Source organism: Xenopus laevis, chromosome 4L (genome assembly GCF_017654675.1).
Source record: "Xenopus laevis strain J_2021 chromosome 4L, Xenopus_laevis_v10.1, whole genome shotgun sequence".
In the NCBI taxonomy this organism is placed as follows: Eukaryota; Metazoa; Chordata; class Amphibia; order Anura; family Pipidae; genus Xenopus; species Xenopus laevis.
The window spans coordinates 140229593-140247656 of record NC_054377.1 but is presented as its reverse complement, the minus strand read 5'-3'; the positions used below and the strand labels follow the sequence as shown (position 1 = coordinate 140247656).

Sequence of the window (18064 nt, the reverse complement as noted above, 5' to 3'; positions counted from 1 at the left end):
ATTTTTTTTTTTGTCAATGCAAGTATCTGTTGAAAGAAAACAGGAACATTAGCATAGCACATTGTATATTAAAGGGGTTGTTCACCTTTGAGAACTTTTAGTATGATGTAGAGAACGATATTCTGAGACAATTTGCAATTGGTTTTCATTTTTTATTATTTACGTGTTTTGTTATTTAGTTTATTCAGCTGTTCTTTAAAGGAGAAGTCAACCCTTAACTAACCCCCCCCCCCCCCGGGGAAATGCCCCTAACTTTTTACTTACCCCTCGGTACAGATTAAGGGTTCGCAGTTCACGGCAGTCGTCTTCCAATTCTTCGGTAATCTGAGACCAGCGTAGCTGCACATGCGCAGTTGGAGCACTTTACCGGTTTGCGACAACTGCCCATGCGCTGAAATGGACGAAAATTGCTGAAGCGCCGGAAGAAGACAAGAAGACCCGGAAGATGGCTGACGTGAACTGCGATCCCTGAATCTGCACCGAGGGGTAAGTAAAAAGTTAGGGGCATTTACCGGGGGGGAGGAGGGAGGGGGTCTATGTAGGGTAAGGGTGTAGGATTTTTTTTAGTTAAGGGGTGAATTCTCCTTTAATATGCATTTTAAGCAATCTGGTAGTTAGGGTCCAAGGTACCCTAGCAACCATGCATTGATTTGAATAAGAAACTGCAGTATGAATAGGAAAGGCCTGAATAGAAAGATGAGTAATAAAAAGTAGCAATGTCAATAAATGTGTAGCCTTACAGAGCATTTGTTTTTTAAATGGGGTCAGTGACACTCATTTGAAAGCTGCAGAGTCAGAAGAAAAAGGAAAATATAATTGAAAAAAATAACCAAAAACCAATTGAAAAATTGCTTAGAATTGACCATTCAATAACATCCTAAAAGTTACCTAAAAGGTGAACTACCCCCTTAAGGATGAGCAAACTATGGCCCTCCAGAAGATAATGAACTAACACAGCAGCATTGTGGTTAAAACTGCTGACTTGCAGTGCTGAGGCACTGGGTTCAATTCCAGCCAATGTGCTATTTGCAAGGAGTTTGTATGTTCTCTCCATGTCTGCTTGGGGTTTTTCTGTGGGTAATCGGATTTCCTACCACACTCCAAAAACACAGAAAGGTTAACCGTCTCTGATAAAATTGCCTTTACTGCATGTGAATGTGATGGAGACCTTCAATTGTAAGCTCCACTGGGCCAGGAACTGATGGAAATCGTATATAATGTAAAACTCTGTGGAATATGTCAGCAATGTATAAATCATAATAATTAATAGGGATGCACCGAATCCAGGATTCGGTTCGGCATTCTGCAAGGATTCGGCCTTTTTCAGCAGGATTCGGATTTGGCTGAATCCTTCTGCCTGGCCGAACCAAATCCTAATTTGCATATGCAAATTAGGGGCTGGGAGGGAAATTGCATGATTTTTTGTCACAAAACAAGGAAGTAAAAAATGTTTTCCCCTTCCCACCCCTAATTTGCATATGCAAATTAGGATTCGGTTTGGTATTCAGCCGAATCTTTCGCGAAGGATTCGGGGGTTCGGCCGAATCCAAAATAGTGGATTCAGTACATCCCTAATAATTAATAATAATGATGATTAATGATCAGCTGTCGGGGGATGCTGGGACATCTGACATCCACAGGCTGCTCACCTTTTATTATGATTAAAGCAACATGCACTTGATGACTTTTTCACCATATATGTGGGAAAAAAATAACTATTTCCGTCTGTTTGATAGTTTTGACTTATACAGTAAATTCCAGTACAGTAAATTCCAGTTAATTTTTGAAAGCCGACCTATAGGTTAAATGAAAAAACCCTAAGGCAATTAATTATAAGTAATATATGGTGTTGCTTTTACACGGTGCTAAAAATTATCTGTAAAAATAGCCCCTTTATTGGAGCTCCCTATAGATGTTCACTGGTCCCTGTCTGTGATTCAAATGAGGGGTGGACGTGTCCTAAGGGTCCCTGCCTGAAGCACAGTAGGAGGGGACAGCCAATCACAGCCCTGCAGTCACACAAGCACAGACAAGCTTCAGTTCCCTATCAGGTCCTGCTAGCTGCTGATTGGTTCCTGTCCTACAGTGCCGTGAGCTGAGAGCCGCCGGCTTCCCTGCACAGCCTGGGAATTCAGGGAGCAGGAAGTGGAAGAGAAGGGAGGGATTATTTGAGTTTTTACAGAAATATTCAATAACTCAGCCTGAAACACTACTTTTTTTTATGCACAATTCTTCTATATCTAAATGAGTATAATGCACTGGTACATTCTTATTTTTTGTCTCCTTTAATTTAAAAAATGATACCATGTTGGGTACATTTGGGGATTATAGGACATATACAATGAACTGTATGAAGTCTAATCAGACCTGTGATGTGCAATTATTTCTGTCTTTCATTAGTGGTACGGAAAGGACTGGAAGGCCGGGGGGCAGGGTGGCTGTCCGAAGATGAAGACTCCCCTCTAGAAGCATTAGACTTGGTATGGGCCAAGTGTCGGGGATATCCCTCCTATCCAGCTCTGGTAGGTATCTGTTCCCCCCCTCTTATCCATCTTGTTTATATTGTGGCAGTAACTGTGTGTATGTTATTACTTCTTGCCAGTACTCCAAAGAACCTAATGAACAAAGCATTTATGTACATGTATGGGATCCGTTATCCTGAAACCCTTTTTTCAGAAAGCTCCCATAGACTCCATTTTATCCAAATAATCCAATTTTTTTTTTTAAATGATTTCCTTTTTCTCTGTAACAATAAAACAGTATCTTGTACCTGATCCCAACTAAGAGATAATTAATCCTTATTGGAAACAAAACCAGCCTAATGGGTTTATTCAATGTTTACATGATTTTCTAGTAGACTTAGGGTATGAAGGTCCAAATTACAGAAAAATCTGTTATCTGGAAAGCCCCAGGTTCCAAGCATTCTGGATAACAGGTCCCATACCTGTATTACATTTAAATTCTACAGTCCTCTGTATGTTGTTCTCTCTGTCATTGACTGACTGAGAATGACTGACTTGATAACGTCTTGGAGCAGCTGATGGTTGGCACATTTCTCAGCCCTGGTGAAAGAAACAATTGTATGTGTATTTCAGTGTTGCTCTTTTTGGATTTTTTTTTTAAAGATTATTGATCCAAAGATGCCACGAGAAGGAGTGTTTCACCACGGTGTTCCAATTCCTGTGCCACCCGTAGATGTTCTCAAATTAGGGGAGCAGATGGCCCAAGAGGCACAAGAACATCTCTACCTCGTTTTGTTTTTTGACAACAAGCGAACCTGGTGAGTGCAGAGATCCAAGAGCTGCAAATAAGAAGCCCCTCTCTACTATAACTCTGCTATATCTATTCTACTATAATGCTGCTATATATGATCTCTACTATAACTCTGCTATATATAATCTCTACTAAAACTCTGCTATATATAATCTATACTTTAACTCTGCTATATATAATATCTACTATAACGCTGCTATATATGATCTCTACTATAACTCTGCTATATATAATCTCTATTATAACTCTGCTATATATAATCTCTACTATAACTCTGCTATATATAATCTCTACTATAACTCTGCTATATATGATCTCTACTATAACTCTGCTATATATAATCTCTACTAAAACTCTGCTATATATAATCTATACTTTAACTCTGCTATATATAATATCTACTATAACGCTGCTATATATGATCTCTACTATAACTCTGCTATATATAATCTCTACTAAAACTCTGCTATATATAATCTCTACTATAACTCTGCTATATATAATCTCTACTATAACTCTGCTATATATAATCTCTACTATAACTCTGCTATATATGATCTCTACTATAACTCTGCTATATATAATCTCTACTAAAACTCTGCTATATATAATCTATACTTTAACTCTGCTATATATAATATCTACTATAACGCTGCTATATATGATCTCTACTATAACTCTGCTATATATAATCTCTACTAAAACTCTGCTATATATAATCTCTACTATAACTCTGCTATATATGATCTCTACTATAACTCTGCTATATATAATCTCTACTATAACTCTGCTATATATGATCTCTACTATAACACTGCTATATGTAATCCTTACTATAACACTGCTATATGTAATCTCTATTACAACTCTGCTATATGTAATCTCTACTATAACTCTGCTATATATAATCTCTACTATAACTCTGCTATAAATAATCTCTACTATAACTCTGCTATATATAATCTCTACTATAACTCTGCTATATATAATCTCTACTATAACTCTGCTATATATGATCTCTACTATAACTCTGCTATATATGATCTCTACTAAAACTCTGCTATATATAATATCTACTATAACACTGCTATATGTAATCTCTATTATAACTCTGCTATATGTAATCTCTATTATAACTCTGCTATATATAATCTCTACTATAACTCTGCTATATATAATCTCTACTATAACTCTGCTATATATAATCTCTACTATAACTCTGCTATATATAATATCTACTATAACTCTGCTATATATAATCTCTACTATAACTCTGCAGGACGAATCTTTCACTCAGCGCAAGTAGTGGTTTGACTGTTGCCATTTTTTCCTCCTTGTGTTAAAATACCAGAAAATATTTTACCAGTTAGAAAAAAAACTCAGCCACCAATTTGCCAAGTTTTATAATTCTCATAGACTTTTGGGTTGGGCTCTGCCTCAAGCAGTAGAATGGGCAGAAATGGTTGTGTGATTTCACTGATACACAGCAGAAGAAGAGTAGTAAATGGACCTCTCTATAGCTGTGTCTCCTCCCCTGTACAGAGTGATACAATAAAGCTAGGCCAGTATAAGTAGTTTATGACCAGTTCTGCTGTACAACTAGATGCTATATGTGCTAGTATAGGTGTTCCAATAGCAAATCTCATGGTATTGTGGGGCCTCATACTGGGCGTTCCCCACAAAGGTGGTCCCAATTATTAACTCATTGGGCCCCTGGACAGAGGAACCTGCCAACAAGTAGAATGAGGCCCCTATAGAAAAATAAAAAAGTGCCACAGACACATGGCCGTCTCTGACCCACCCCAGTCAGGCTGGTTATACTAAAACCCAGCCCACGAACCTCCCAAACCCCATCCATGATCCAACTGAAACTCTTATTTTTACATCTTTGTGCTTTTGTCTGCCATGAGGCTCCTGACTGTAATATCCACTGGGCCCCTGATGGTGCTTTCAGCTTGAAGGGCTTTCCTGGCCTCTCTTTAAAAGGGTGGTTCACCTTTAAGTTAACTTTTAGTATGTTATAGACTGACCAATTATAAATAAAATTTCAATTGGTCTTCATTATTTTTTTATAGTTTTTTAATTATGTGCCTACTCCTTCTGACTCTTTCCAACCTTCAAATGGGGGGCACTGACCGCATCTAAAAAAATAAATGCTCTGTACGGCAAGAAATATTGTCTTGTTGTTGCTTCTTTTAATTACTCGTATTTCTATTCAGGCCTCTCCTATTCATATTCCAGTCTTTTAATCAAATCAGTGCAGTGTTGTTAGGGTAATTTAGACCCTAGCAACCAGATTGCTTAGAGGAGAAACAAATCCGTAACATAAAAAACTCCTATCCCCTACCCTTTATAGACCCCCCTTCCTCCTCCTCCCCCCCCCAGCCTTGGTGGTACCCAGGGCAAATGCCCCTAACTTTTTACTTACCCCTCCTGCAATTCACGGCAGCCATCTTCTTTTCTTCGTTAAACTTCTGAAGCAGACCTTTGTTTTCAGCGCATGCGCAGTTGGAGTGATGTTCCGGTCCTGAACAACTGCACATGCGCCGAAAGTCACAACAATTTCCGAAACAAATAGTAAATTTCCAAAACAAACTTTCGTGACTTTGGGCGCATGCACAGTTCTTCAGGACCGGAAAATTACTCCAACTGCGCATGTGCCGAAAACGAAGGTGTGCTTCTGTTTAACGAAGAAAAGAAGATGGCTGCCATGAACTGCAGGGAACAGAATCTGCACCGAGGGGTAAGTTAAAAGTTAGGGGCATTTGCCCCGGGTACCACCTAGGCTGGGGAGGGAGGAGGGAGAGGGGTCTACAAAGGGTAGGGTTTTTTTTAGGTTATGGGTTTGTGTCTTTAAATTGCAAATGGAAGAGCTGCTGAATAAGCTAAATATATCAACTACAAATTAAAAAAAAAAATGAAAACCAATTGCAAATTGTCTCAGAATATCACTCTCTACATCTACTAAATGTTAATGTAAAAGTGAACAACCCCTTTAAAGGAGAAGGAAACCCCCAGGGCGCTTAACCCCTCCCCCCCTCCCCTGTGCTGCCCCCCCTCCCTCCTCCCCCCTGGCCTACCTGTCCCCCTGGGCAAATGCCCCTAACTTTTTACTCACCCCTCTGCGCAGGTCCTGTCCACGGAGTTCGCAGTCGCCATCTTCTCCCACGCGCGTCTTCTTCCTGCTCTGACCGGCGTCTTCTGGCGCATGCGCAGTAGGAACAGGTACCGGTACGGCTCTACTGCGCATGGCGCCGAATGTCACGAAGTTTTCCGATTCGTGACATTCGGCGCATGCGCAGTAGTGCGGTACCGGTACCTGTTCCTACTGCGCATGCGCCAGAAGACGCCGGTCAGAGCAGGAAGAAGACGCGCGTGGGAGAAGATGGCGACTGCGAACTCCGTGGACAGGACCTGCGCAGAGGGGTGAGTAAAAAGTTAGGGGCATTTGCCCAGGGGGACAGGTAGGCCAGGGGGGAGGAGGGAGGGGGGGCAGCACAGGGGAGGGGGGAGGGGTTTAGCGCCCTGGGAGTTTCCTTCTCCTTTAAGTTTTTGGTGTCACAGCCCCCTACATTTTCCTATAGCCCGTAGAGAGATCATAATAAATTATTGGAAACATCGGTTTTCTGTACTTAGCTTATTCAGCAGGAAAAACAAAAGTGTAAATATCCTTGAAGACACATTTACATCAGTGTAATGGTGACTAAACTAAATCCTACATTTTTCTTTCTCTCGTGCAGGCAGTGGCTTCCACGGACAAAGTTAGTTCCTCTCGGCATGAACCGGGAACTGGACAAGGAGAAGATGCTGGAAGGGAGGAAATCGAACATCCGCAAATCTGTGCAAATCGCCTACGACCGTGCCATGCAGCACCGCAACAAAGTGCAGGGCGATCCAAGCAGCGAATCCAGCGAGAGCGACTAGTGATTCCATCTCCGCAGCAGGAAATGTTGGAAGATCCCGGCACACTGATGTCAATCCAGATCAATAAATTAGCAGCACCCACTATGGAACCTCCCCACCATGTAGTTGTAGATTTTCATAAATATATTTGTTTGTAGACCCTAGAAAAGAAAATAAGAGCCTATAGGAAAACACTCGGCCTCTGTGACTGCAAACGGTGAGATGGAGCGTGGATCTAAGTGGTTGCTGGCTGACCATTGGTTTTAACCCTTTGTAACTCCCATCACCAGTCAGCTGTGTGTCTATAGAACTGCATTGGATCTCCATGATCCTCTTCTACAGGATTCTTTTTATATACAATACTCTCCGTGTTCATTCTTACACGTCTAGTTAGAATCAGGAGGATGAAGGAAGCTCTTATTTTTGGCCTGTTCATTGGTAGGCCCCACTGTTTAACTTCATTGTATCCTGTTCAAATTGCGGTTCCGAGTTGCCTCTACAGACTCCGTTCTAAGGGAAAGCTTGGGTGGAACAGAATGAAGGGGGAATGTTATTTATTAATCATTATTATAATTTAAATTGTTCATAAAAACCTGTTTTTGCCTAAACTGACCCTTTCCTACAGGTTAAGTTGACCTTTAACTGATGCCCCTGTATATATGTTTTTACCGTTATTATCAAAAGGTCCTCTTCAGACTAATGGGGGTCATTCAAGCTGACTTTTGAAATATTATAGGCTGTCCTATTCTTAGCAATGTTTGACTTGGTCTTCCTTTTTGTTTTTATCCATTATTTGCCTCCCGCTTCTGCCTATTTTCAGCTTTCAAATGGAGAGCTGATGAACACAAAGCAAAATAACTCAAGTGCAGTAAAAAAATGAGGACCAGTTGCAAGTTGTCTCGGACTATCACTGTCTGCATCCTGCTAAAAGTACATTTGAAAGGTCATCTACCCCTAGAAGGTTTTGGAAATCCTTCATGAAAGAATCGACCGAACCCTAAGTTGCATATGCAAATGAGGGTGGGGAAGGTAAAACATTTTTTTACTTCTATGTTTTGTGACAAAAAGTCACATTTTAAGGGTTCGGTTCGGCCACGCACGAGAATTTGGTCAAATCCAATTCGTGGATTCGGTGATCCCTAATGCAAGGTGACTTTGTTGGCCGCATGGGTTGCGCTCTAAACTTAAAGGGGTTGTTCACCTTTGAGTTAACCTTTAGTATGACGTAGAGCGTGAAATTCGGAGAGAATTTGCTATTGATTTTCATTTTTTAATATTTGTGGTGTTTGAGTTATTTCACTTTTTATTCAGAAGCTCTCCAGTTTGCAATTTCAGCAGTCTGGTTGCTAGAGTCCCAATTACCCTAGCAACCATGCACTGATATGAATAAGAGATGGGAATATGAATAGGAGAGGCCTGTATAGGAAGATGTTTTTTAAATGGGGTCAGTGACCCCCCCCCCCCCATTTGAAAGATGGAAAGAGTCAGAAGAAGAAGGCACATAGTTCAAAAACTATCAAAAATAAATCACGAAGACCAACTGAAAAGTTGCTTAGAATTGGCCATTTTATAACATACTAAAAGTTAACTTGAAGATGAACCACCCTTTAAGATTAATGGCATGGCATTGTGTCTCTCCAGCAAGGAAGGGGACAAAACCCTCCAGTACCTTTCAAAGTTAACGGGGAAAAACTGCATTGTGGTCTTGCTAAACGCTGCATCCTTTTATTAGACTTTGCGGAGGTTGGTGTTTATCGTGATTTGGAAGGCGGTGGTTTGCCTCTCCAAGGTTAACAAATCCCTTTTTATTTTCTATGTTCTGTCTGTACTATACGCACACCTGTTGCCTTTATTTTCAGTTCTAGATTAGATCATGTCTGATCCACAATGAGCAGCCCTATAAGTACGAGCTTTCTCTGGAGCTGGTCATTTATTGGTCCTGGGCTTATTTACTAATGCTGGCCAAATTGGCACCTGGGCAGTCAGTGAATAGCTTTTTTCAGCCAAATAATACAACGAAAGCAAAAATGTTATTGGCTGCCTTGGGTTAAATGCCCAGGGGCAAATGTGATCAGTATTTAGTTTATATTGCACATATTAGTAACTGAGTCGGACTGTAATGTAGAGCCAGTAGATATTTAATAGGGAGTTTGTGTGGCCCTTATCCTGCCCTTTTTATTGTAGGAAATCATTTTATACCAATGTGTAGTTTTGTTTTAAGGGTCGTAGCTTTTTGAGGAGGGGGAACCTAAGCAGGGGAAATTGCTAGATCAGAGGTTGGACAGGCCTTTTAAAGATATGGGATCTAGGGTTGTCACCTCATCCCTTTAAAACAGAACACACACGGAATCCACAGAGCCTGCATGGCTAATTAGCAATTAATTTAGATGTACGATGCATGGCTGCCCATGTAAATCGGTTCAGTCTGCAGCATGCATCTAAATCAATTGCTAATCAGCCATGCAGGCTGTGGATTCCATATGTTCGGCTTTAAAGGGGTGAGGTGGCAACCCTAATAAGATCCGTTATCCGGAAACCCTTTATCCAGAAATCTCCGAATTATGGGAAGGCAGTCTCCTATAGTCTACATTTTAAATAATTCAAGGGTTTTTTTTATAATGATTTCCTTTTTCTCTATTATAGTAAAACAGTACCATGTACTTGAGCCAAACGAAGATATAATTAATCCTTATTAGAGACAAAATAATTCAGTGGGGTTTAAATAATGTCTAAATTATATTTTAGTAGACTTCAGGTATGGTGATCCAAATTATGGAAGTAGGACACACTGGCACTCAAGCCAAAGGAATGCAGGGTTACCCCTTGCTGTTGATTTAATGCGAATGTGCAAGTTTGATAAAGGGGCTTGCCCCGAAACGTTGCACGTTTGTATTAAATAAACAGCAAGGGGTAACCTTTCATTCCTTTGCCTTGAGTGCCAGTGTGTCCTAATTTCACTGACTTTTGGGGGTTGCCAAATCCTCCCACATTGTGCACCAGGCTATCCAGCAGAGGGTGGTTTAAGTGAGTGCGCTGCTTCACCTGTTCCAGATCCAAATTATGGAAACCTCTATTATCTGGAAAACCCCAGGATCCCGAGCATTCTGGATAACAGGTCCCATTCTTGTAATATGGCCAATAATGTCTTTATGCCATGGGGGCCACCGTCCTAATGTCACCTCTGCACATTTTTTTACAGTTACAAAAATTAGATAAAGTTTATTAATAGAAATAGTAGATGAGTAGACCTGAGAATTCTGCAGTGTAACGGTGTTATACAAACTTGCCATTGAAATTAAAGGAGAAGGAAAGTCGTTTACCACTTGGGGGTGCCAAATGTTTGGCACCCCAAGTGATTGTATTTACTTACCTGAAATCCCGGGCCGGTGCAGTGTCCCGGGGTTATTCCAGTGAGCACCACGGAGCGATCCTCTTCCGGCTTCTTTCTTCAAATTTCCCAGAGCAAACGCATGCGCAGTAGAATGAAATAGCCGACTTTTTAGTTTTTCAGCTGTTCACTCTAATGCGCATGCGCAGCCGCGAGAAGAAAGAAGACGCCGGAAGAGGATCGCTCCGTGGTGCTCACTGGTATAACCCCAGCCCGGAGTTTCAGGTAAGTCAATACATTCACTTGGGGGTGGCTAACATTTGGCACCCTCAAGTGGTAAACTGCTTTCCTTCTCCTTTAAAGGAAATATTACAACTTTGGGTCCTCTGGAAAGGAAACATTTAATTTAAAAAAAAAAGTAAGTCCCAGCCATACACAGAAACTTCACTATAACTTGAGTTGTGGGAAAAAGTCCCATTGCTGCAATTCTGCTGAATTAGTCCCCAGCCCTTTAAATTGGTCTCTCTGGTGGCCACAAACGGTATAATTGCGATCTTTCCTGGAAAAGATGTTTCCAAGAAAGATCGTTCATTTCAATACACACGTATTATAGAAACAATAGAATTCTACCTGTATTTGATGATTCAGCACTAACAATGGCCGATGTTACGGAGCTTTCAAAGGCACCCGATTACAATTTTCAGTCCAGCCCAATCGACGAGCCGACTGATATCCAAGTATTCTGCCAATATCGGTCAGCTTGTTTCCCACCATACAAGCACTGAATATCGTACAATTTTTTCTTATACGATATCGCTGTCTACGCCCATTTTTAGTAATAACCAGTTGTTAAAGGGAATATAAATGCTAAAATAAAGATTTGCCTAATGAAATTCATGGCATTCCAAGCAACTTCCCAAAATACACTTACAAGTAACTGAGATGTGTAAGGAATGTAAGTTCTATCTGTCCCTTTCTGCACTACTGGTTGTGATTCCTGAACAGTGTTACAGATGAGTGGCTCCTGTGGCTCCTGTTCCAAAACTCGCAACGGCCAGTGCAAAGAATGAAAAGGGACAGACCGATACTGCTTTCAATAATAGTCACTTTTATTAATAATATTGAAAATATCTAATAAATGTATATTGGAAAGTTGCTTAGAATGTTATTTCCTTACTTTTTTGATGGGGTTACATATCCTTTAATTGTACAGTGGGTTTAAGTGGGTGGAGAATCTGATTGAATGCCGGGCTGGATAACACGATTTATGCAAGATCACTGTGCCCAGGAGTATTGTGTATGTGGGACAATCATGTACGTAGGGAAGAGTGTAGGCAAACAGCCACAAATTTTTTTTTATATATAATACAATTTTTCTTGTTCCAACATAATGCAGATATTGACTGCAAAACAACAGCCTTACATCCAACTGAAAATATTCCATCTTTGCTCTGGGATTTTGTCCTTTAAATATCCACCTGAGCTCTACAAACCCCACTGCAGGACCTGCCATGGTTTTCCCAGTTCAGCAATAAATGACGGGTTTATTTCTGAACATGAAAAACGTTCTTACACTCAAAAGGCAGACACAATTCTTTTTATAATTAAATGTTATTTATTTCTTGTTTTTAAGCAGCTATATATATATATATATATATATATATATATATATATCTATATATATATATATATATATCCCTTCATCTTATATCTGTCATTAAAGCTTTGTGGTTGTGAGTCTGCTTCCACTTGCATGTATATTAGAAATATATATGCAAGTGGAAGCAGACTCACAACCAGAAAGCTTTAATGATAGATATAAGATGAAGGGGTAGTTGACATTTAAGTAAACTATATAAGTATGTTATGGAATGCCATATTTGCAGTGTTTCCATTGGTCTCTTCTTTTTTTTTTTTTTCTCCATAGTTTTATTATTTGCCTTCCTCTTCTAGCTCTTTCCAGCTTCCACATAGGAGGCCACTGTTACCAGTTGCGAAAAATCTATTGCTCTGTCAAGCTGCAATGTTGGTATTTCTTCTTTTTATTTTTTTAAGGATTTGTTCACCTTTGAGATAACTGTTACTATGATGTAGAGAGGGATATTCTGAGACAATTTGCCATTGGTTGTCATTTTTTAATATATGTTGTTTTTGTGTTATTTAACTTTTTAATTCAGCAGCTCTTCAATTTGCATTTTTAAGCAATCTGGTAGCTAGAGTCCAAATTCCCCTAGCAACCATGCATTAATTAGAATAAGAGACTGGAATATGAATAGGAGAGGCCTGAATAGAAAGATGAGGAATAAAAAGTAGCAATAACAATACATTTGTAGCCTTACAGAGCATTTGTCCTTGAGATGGGAGTCAGCAATAGTCCTGCAGCGGGTCGTGTACCCGCAAAAAAAGCGGGCACCCTGCAGAATGAGGGGAGATTTTCAGGTGCGGGTATAGATGCGAGTCTCATCTAAATCTCTTTTCTTATGTAATATTGTCTAGATTTTATTCCTTTTAAAGTTTTAAAAAACTTGTTTCTGTCACTTTTGATGACGCCACTTCCGGTTTGGAGCACCATCACTTCCCGTTTGATGGTGGGCAGCTGGTTGGGGATAAGGCAGTTGCGGGTCTGGATCGGGTAGCGAATCAAAGTGGGTAAATATGCGGGTCGGGTCCAGCTCTTAGAAATTAGTTCTGCGCAGAACCCTATTTGAAAGCTGCAAATAGTCAGAAGAAAAAGGCAAATAACTATAAAAAAAATAAATAATGAAAACCAACTGAAAAGTTGCTTAGGATTGGATGTTCTATAACATAATAAAAGTTACCTTAAGGGCTCTTACTGACGAGCGGTTGAAGCTGCGTTCCGTTTTTCTGCGTTCAGCCGCAGGGGAGCGCAGGAATAGACGCATTTAGCTTTTTTCAATGGGGCTGTACTCACACAGGTGCGCGTAGGCACCGAACGCAGGTTGAGACGCAACATGCTGCATTTTTCCTGCGTTCGGCGCCTACATGCGCCTGAGTACAGCCCCATTGAAAAAAGCTAAATGCGTCTATTCCTGCGCTCCCCTGCGGCTGAACGCTGAAAAACAGAATGCAGGGGAGCGCAGCTTCAACCGCTCGTCAGTAAGAGGCCTAAAGGTGAACCACCCCTTTAACTTTCTATTCAAGCCTCTTTCCTATTCACCTCCCACTCCCTCTTTAACACCACTGCCTGGTTGCTAGGGTAAATTGAACTCTAGCAATCAGCTGCTAAAAAAAAAAAAAATGAAGACCAAATGCAAATTTTCAGAATATCACTGCATCATACTAAAAGTGAATTAAAGGCAAACTACTCTTTTAATGGCATTCTATCCATAATGCCTTTGAATGGGGGGGAGGACACATCTTGGAGAGTATGTGAGCAAGTTATTAAATTTGACTTGAGTTTCTGCCTTTGGGAGCGACTGTAGAAGCGGAGCAGCAATGGGTGCCCTCAGCTCAACTCCTGGGTGCTATATCAATTCTAGGGAGAGCACACACCCGGTCTGCCTGTTTCATACCCCAAGCAATATCCCCAGCTCCTCTCTGCTGATGCATGCAGTGGAATGTATGTATTTGCTGCTTCTAACATGCGAGTCGCTGTACATAATGTATATACGGGAGATCAATTCTTCTCTTTGTAAACATAATGGAGGGAGCAGGGTCTTTGGTTTCCTTTTTCCTGTACAATGCCTGGGAGCTAGCTTCATAACAACAGTCCTTTATACAATAGATTTAGCGGAGGGAAGTCCTTCTACTACAAAAAGTAATAAATACAGACGCTGACATACTGTCCCGTAGGTTTTATGGGGTTTTTTTTTCTTTCTTAAAATATTTTTGTCATTTCTCTATTAAAAAATGTTTAGCCATGTTTTTGAGTTCTACTGTGTATTTCTGTTTTGTATTTATTTCAAAAGAAAAAAAAAATATATTGTTAAAAAAAAATAATAAACTGGCTTTTTGGTATTTGGGAATTCATTATTCTATTATTTTTATATTGTTGATTGGAGAATTTTGTATTGGACACACTACCCCTATGTTTGTTGTGTGCGTGTATGATCCCAGGATTGTATTTAGGACCCCATATGCCCTAGCCACCGGACCTCAGCCTCTTGGGGGTTGCTACAGGTGCAGATAGCCCAACAGAAGCTTAAGTTACTGATACAGGAAACATCTTCTGTTGTTTATCTGCTCAGTGTGTTCGATTTAATAAAAAAAAAAAAAAGCATCAGGAGATTTTTTTTTAATCTAGTCAGTTTTAAGCAACATCACAAGTCTTTCCCCTGCTCACCAATAGGCTTGGCGAATTTGACCCGTTTAACTTGGCGCCATCGATATGTCGCCAAAGCCCAAAAAATTCACCCATCCCTACTATTTGCTAACTGTATCTGGCATACAAAAGTAAACGGCAAGTGGCACTGTTTTATATGTGACCTTTAGGGCAGCGACACGTTCAGATTCGGGGAGATTAGTCACCCGGCGACAAATCTCTTCTTGTGGCAACTAATCTCCCCAAACTGCCTCGTGCCTGCTAGAATGTAAATTGCCGGCGGAACGGCAATCAGTGTGCTTTGTTTTCCGAAGTTGCCTCACGTCGGGATACTAAGCGATCCGCGTGCCATCCCTTTGTCGATTTAGATTAGTCGCCCCTAAGAAGAGGAGATTTATCACCTACAGATGGAGGGAGTACATACAGTGGTGTGAAAAACTATTTGCCCCCTTCCTGATTTCTTATTCTTTTGCATGTTTGTCACACTTAAATGTTTCTGCTCATCAAAAATGGTTAACTATTAGTCAAAGATAACATAATTGAACACAAAATGCAGTTTTTAAATGAAGGTTTACGTTATTAAGGGAGAAAAAAAACTCCAAATCTACATGGGCCTGTGTGAAAAAGTGATTGCCCCCCTTGTTAAAAAATAACTTAACTGTGGTTTATCACACCTGAGTTCAATTTCAAAGGTTATAAAGCCATTTCTAAAGCTTTGGGACTCCAGCGAACCACAGTGAGAGCCATTATCCACAAATGGCAAAAACATGGAACAGTGATGAACCTTCCCAGGAGTGGCCGGCCGACCAAAGTTACCCCAAGAGCGCAGAGACAACTCATCCGAGAGGCCACAAAAGACCCCAGGACAACATCTAAAGAACTGCAGGCCTCACTTGCTTCAATTAAGGTCAGTGTTCACGACTCCACCATAAGAAAGAGACTGGGCAAAAACGGCCTGCATGGCAGATTTTCCACTTTTAAGCAAAAAGAACATTAAGGCTCGTCTCAATTTTGCTAAAAAACATCTCAATGATTGGCAAGACTTTTGGGAAAATACCCTGTGGACCGACGAGACAAAAGTTGAACTTTTTGGAAGGTGCGCGTCCCGTTACATCTGGCGTAAAAGTAACACAGCATTTCAGAAAAAGAACATCATACCAACAGTAAAATATGGTGGTGGTAGTGTGATGGTCTGGGGTGGTTTTGCTGCTTCAGGACCTGGAAGACTTGCTGTGATAGATGGAACCATGAATTCTACTGTCTACCAAAAAATCCTGAAGGAGAATGTCCGGCCATCTGTTCGTCAACTCAAGCTGAAGCGATCTTGGGTGCTGCAGCAGGACAATGACCCAAAACACACCAGCAAATCCACCTCTGAATGGCTGAAGAAAAACAAAATGAAGACTTTGGAGTGGCCTAGTCAAAGTCCTGACCTGAATCCTATTGAGATGTTGTGGCATGACCTTAAAAAGGCGGTTCATGCTAGAAAACCCTCAAATAAAGCTGAATTACAACAATTCTGCAAAGATGAGTGGGCCAAAATTCCTCCAGAGCGCTGTAAAAGACTCGTTGCAAGTTATCGCGAACGCTTGATTGCAGTTATTGCTGCTAAGAGTGGCCCAACCAGTTATTAGGTTCAGGGGGCAATTACTTTTTCACACAGGTTTGGATTTCTTTTCTCCCTAAATAATAAAAACCCTCATTTAAAAACTGCATTTTGTGTTTACTTGTGTTATCTTTGACTAATAGTTAAATGTGTTTGATGATCAGAAACATTTTGTGTGACAAACATGCAAAAGAATAAGAAATCAGGAAGGGGGCAAATAGTTTTTCACACCACTGTATGTGGGCAAATTGGGACGGATGGAGAACTACTTTTGACAATGGAGTTTAAAAGTGAGTCGAGTGGCCGAACAGTTCCAGGAAGGAGGAGGTGAATCTCCAATAATTCTGTAATACTGGCCCTATAGTGATGTGCGTGTTGACCTGAAATCCATGATTAACCACCCGGCAGTGGTTTGGCAGGTTCGGGTTACTATTGCAGGTTCGGGTTACCATTGCAGGTTTGGGTTACCATTGCAGGTTCGGGTTACCATTGCAGGTTCGGGTTACCATTGCAGGTTCGGGTTACCATTGCAGGTTCGGGTTACCATTGCAGGTTCGGGTTACTATTGCAGGTTCGGGTTACTATTGCAGGTTCGGGTTACTATTGCAGGTTCGGGTTACTATTGCTGGTTCGGGTTACTATTGCAGGTTCGGGTTACTATTGCAGGTTCGGGTTACTATTGCAGGTTCGGGTTACTATTGCAGGTTCGGGTTACTATTGCAGGTTCGGGTTACTATTGCAGGTTCGGGTTACTATTGCAGGTTCGGGTTACTATTGCTGGTTCGGGTTACTATTGCTGGTTCGGGTTACTATTGCAGGTTCGGGTTACTATTGCAGGTTCGGGTTACTATTGCAGGTTCGGGTTACTATTGCAGGTTCGGGTTACTATTGCAGGTTCGGGTTACTATTGCAGGTTCGGGTTACTATTGCTGGTTCGGGTTACTATTGCTGGTTCGGGTTACTATTGCAGGTTCGGGTTACTATTGCAGGTTCGGGTTACTATTGCTGGTTCGGGTTACTATTGCTGGTTCGGGTTACTATTGCAGGTTCGGGTTACTATTGCAGGTTCGGGTTACCATTGCAGGTTCGGGTTACCATTGCAGGTTCGGGTTACCATTGCAGGTTCGGGTTACCATTGCAGGTTCGGGTTACTATTGCAGGTTCGGGTTACCATTGCAGGTTCGGGTTACCATTGCAGGTTCGGGTTACCATTGCAGGTTCGGGTTACTATTGCAGGTTCGGGTTACTATTGCAGGTTCGAGTTGGGTGCGGGTAGAACTGGGGAAGTTCACTGCTCCCAAAGATTCTCTGTCTTGGAACCAGAGCTGCACATAGAAGAAGCGTACAGAGCGAGGTGTGTATGGGTTTGGTGCTGGTCCTACAATGGCAACATTTCGTGGGTTAGGGTCTGGTGTGGGTTGTTTTTCCTGACCCGCACATTACTAAAGCCCTGGGCCCTAGCTGTTGATTTACTGGCCAGGCCGGTGATATAACTGGCGGGTGGCAACCTTGCACAACAGACCCACACTTTGTCACCCAGCAGGCAGGCCGATTGTCCCTTGAAAATCCCATTTACAGGTGAAACTCTGAGGCTGGGGCCAGATAGGGCCAAAATCAGTCTACTGAAATCCACAGGCTGATTTCAGCCCCTACTGAGAGCAGCACCCTCCTT

General features: G+C 41.2%; 1 protein-coding gene across 1 annotated transcript in view; it reads left to right on the top strand.

Annotated features, from left to right (window-relative positions):
- Window positions 1–8064, top strand: part of brpf1.L (bromodomain and PHD finger containing 1 L homeolog) — a 51589-nt gene extending 43525 nt beyond the window's left edge. The window contains exons 13-15 of the mRNA XM_018259162.2: window positions 2401–2522; window positions 3126–3280; window positions 7014–8064. Coding sequence (XP_018114651.1) covers window positions 2401–2522; window positions 3126–3280; window positions 7014–7197 — 461 coding nt within the window. The 3' untranslated portion in view covers window positions 7198–8064. The remainder of the gene's footprint in view (window positions 1–2400; window positions 2523–3125; window positions 3281–7013) is intronic.
- The last annotated feature ends 10000 nt before the right edge of the window (window positions 8065–18064 follow it).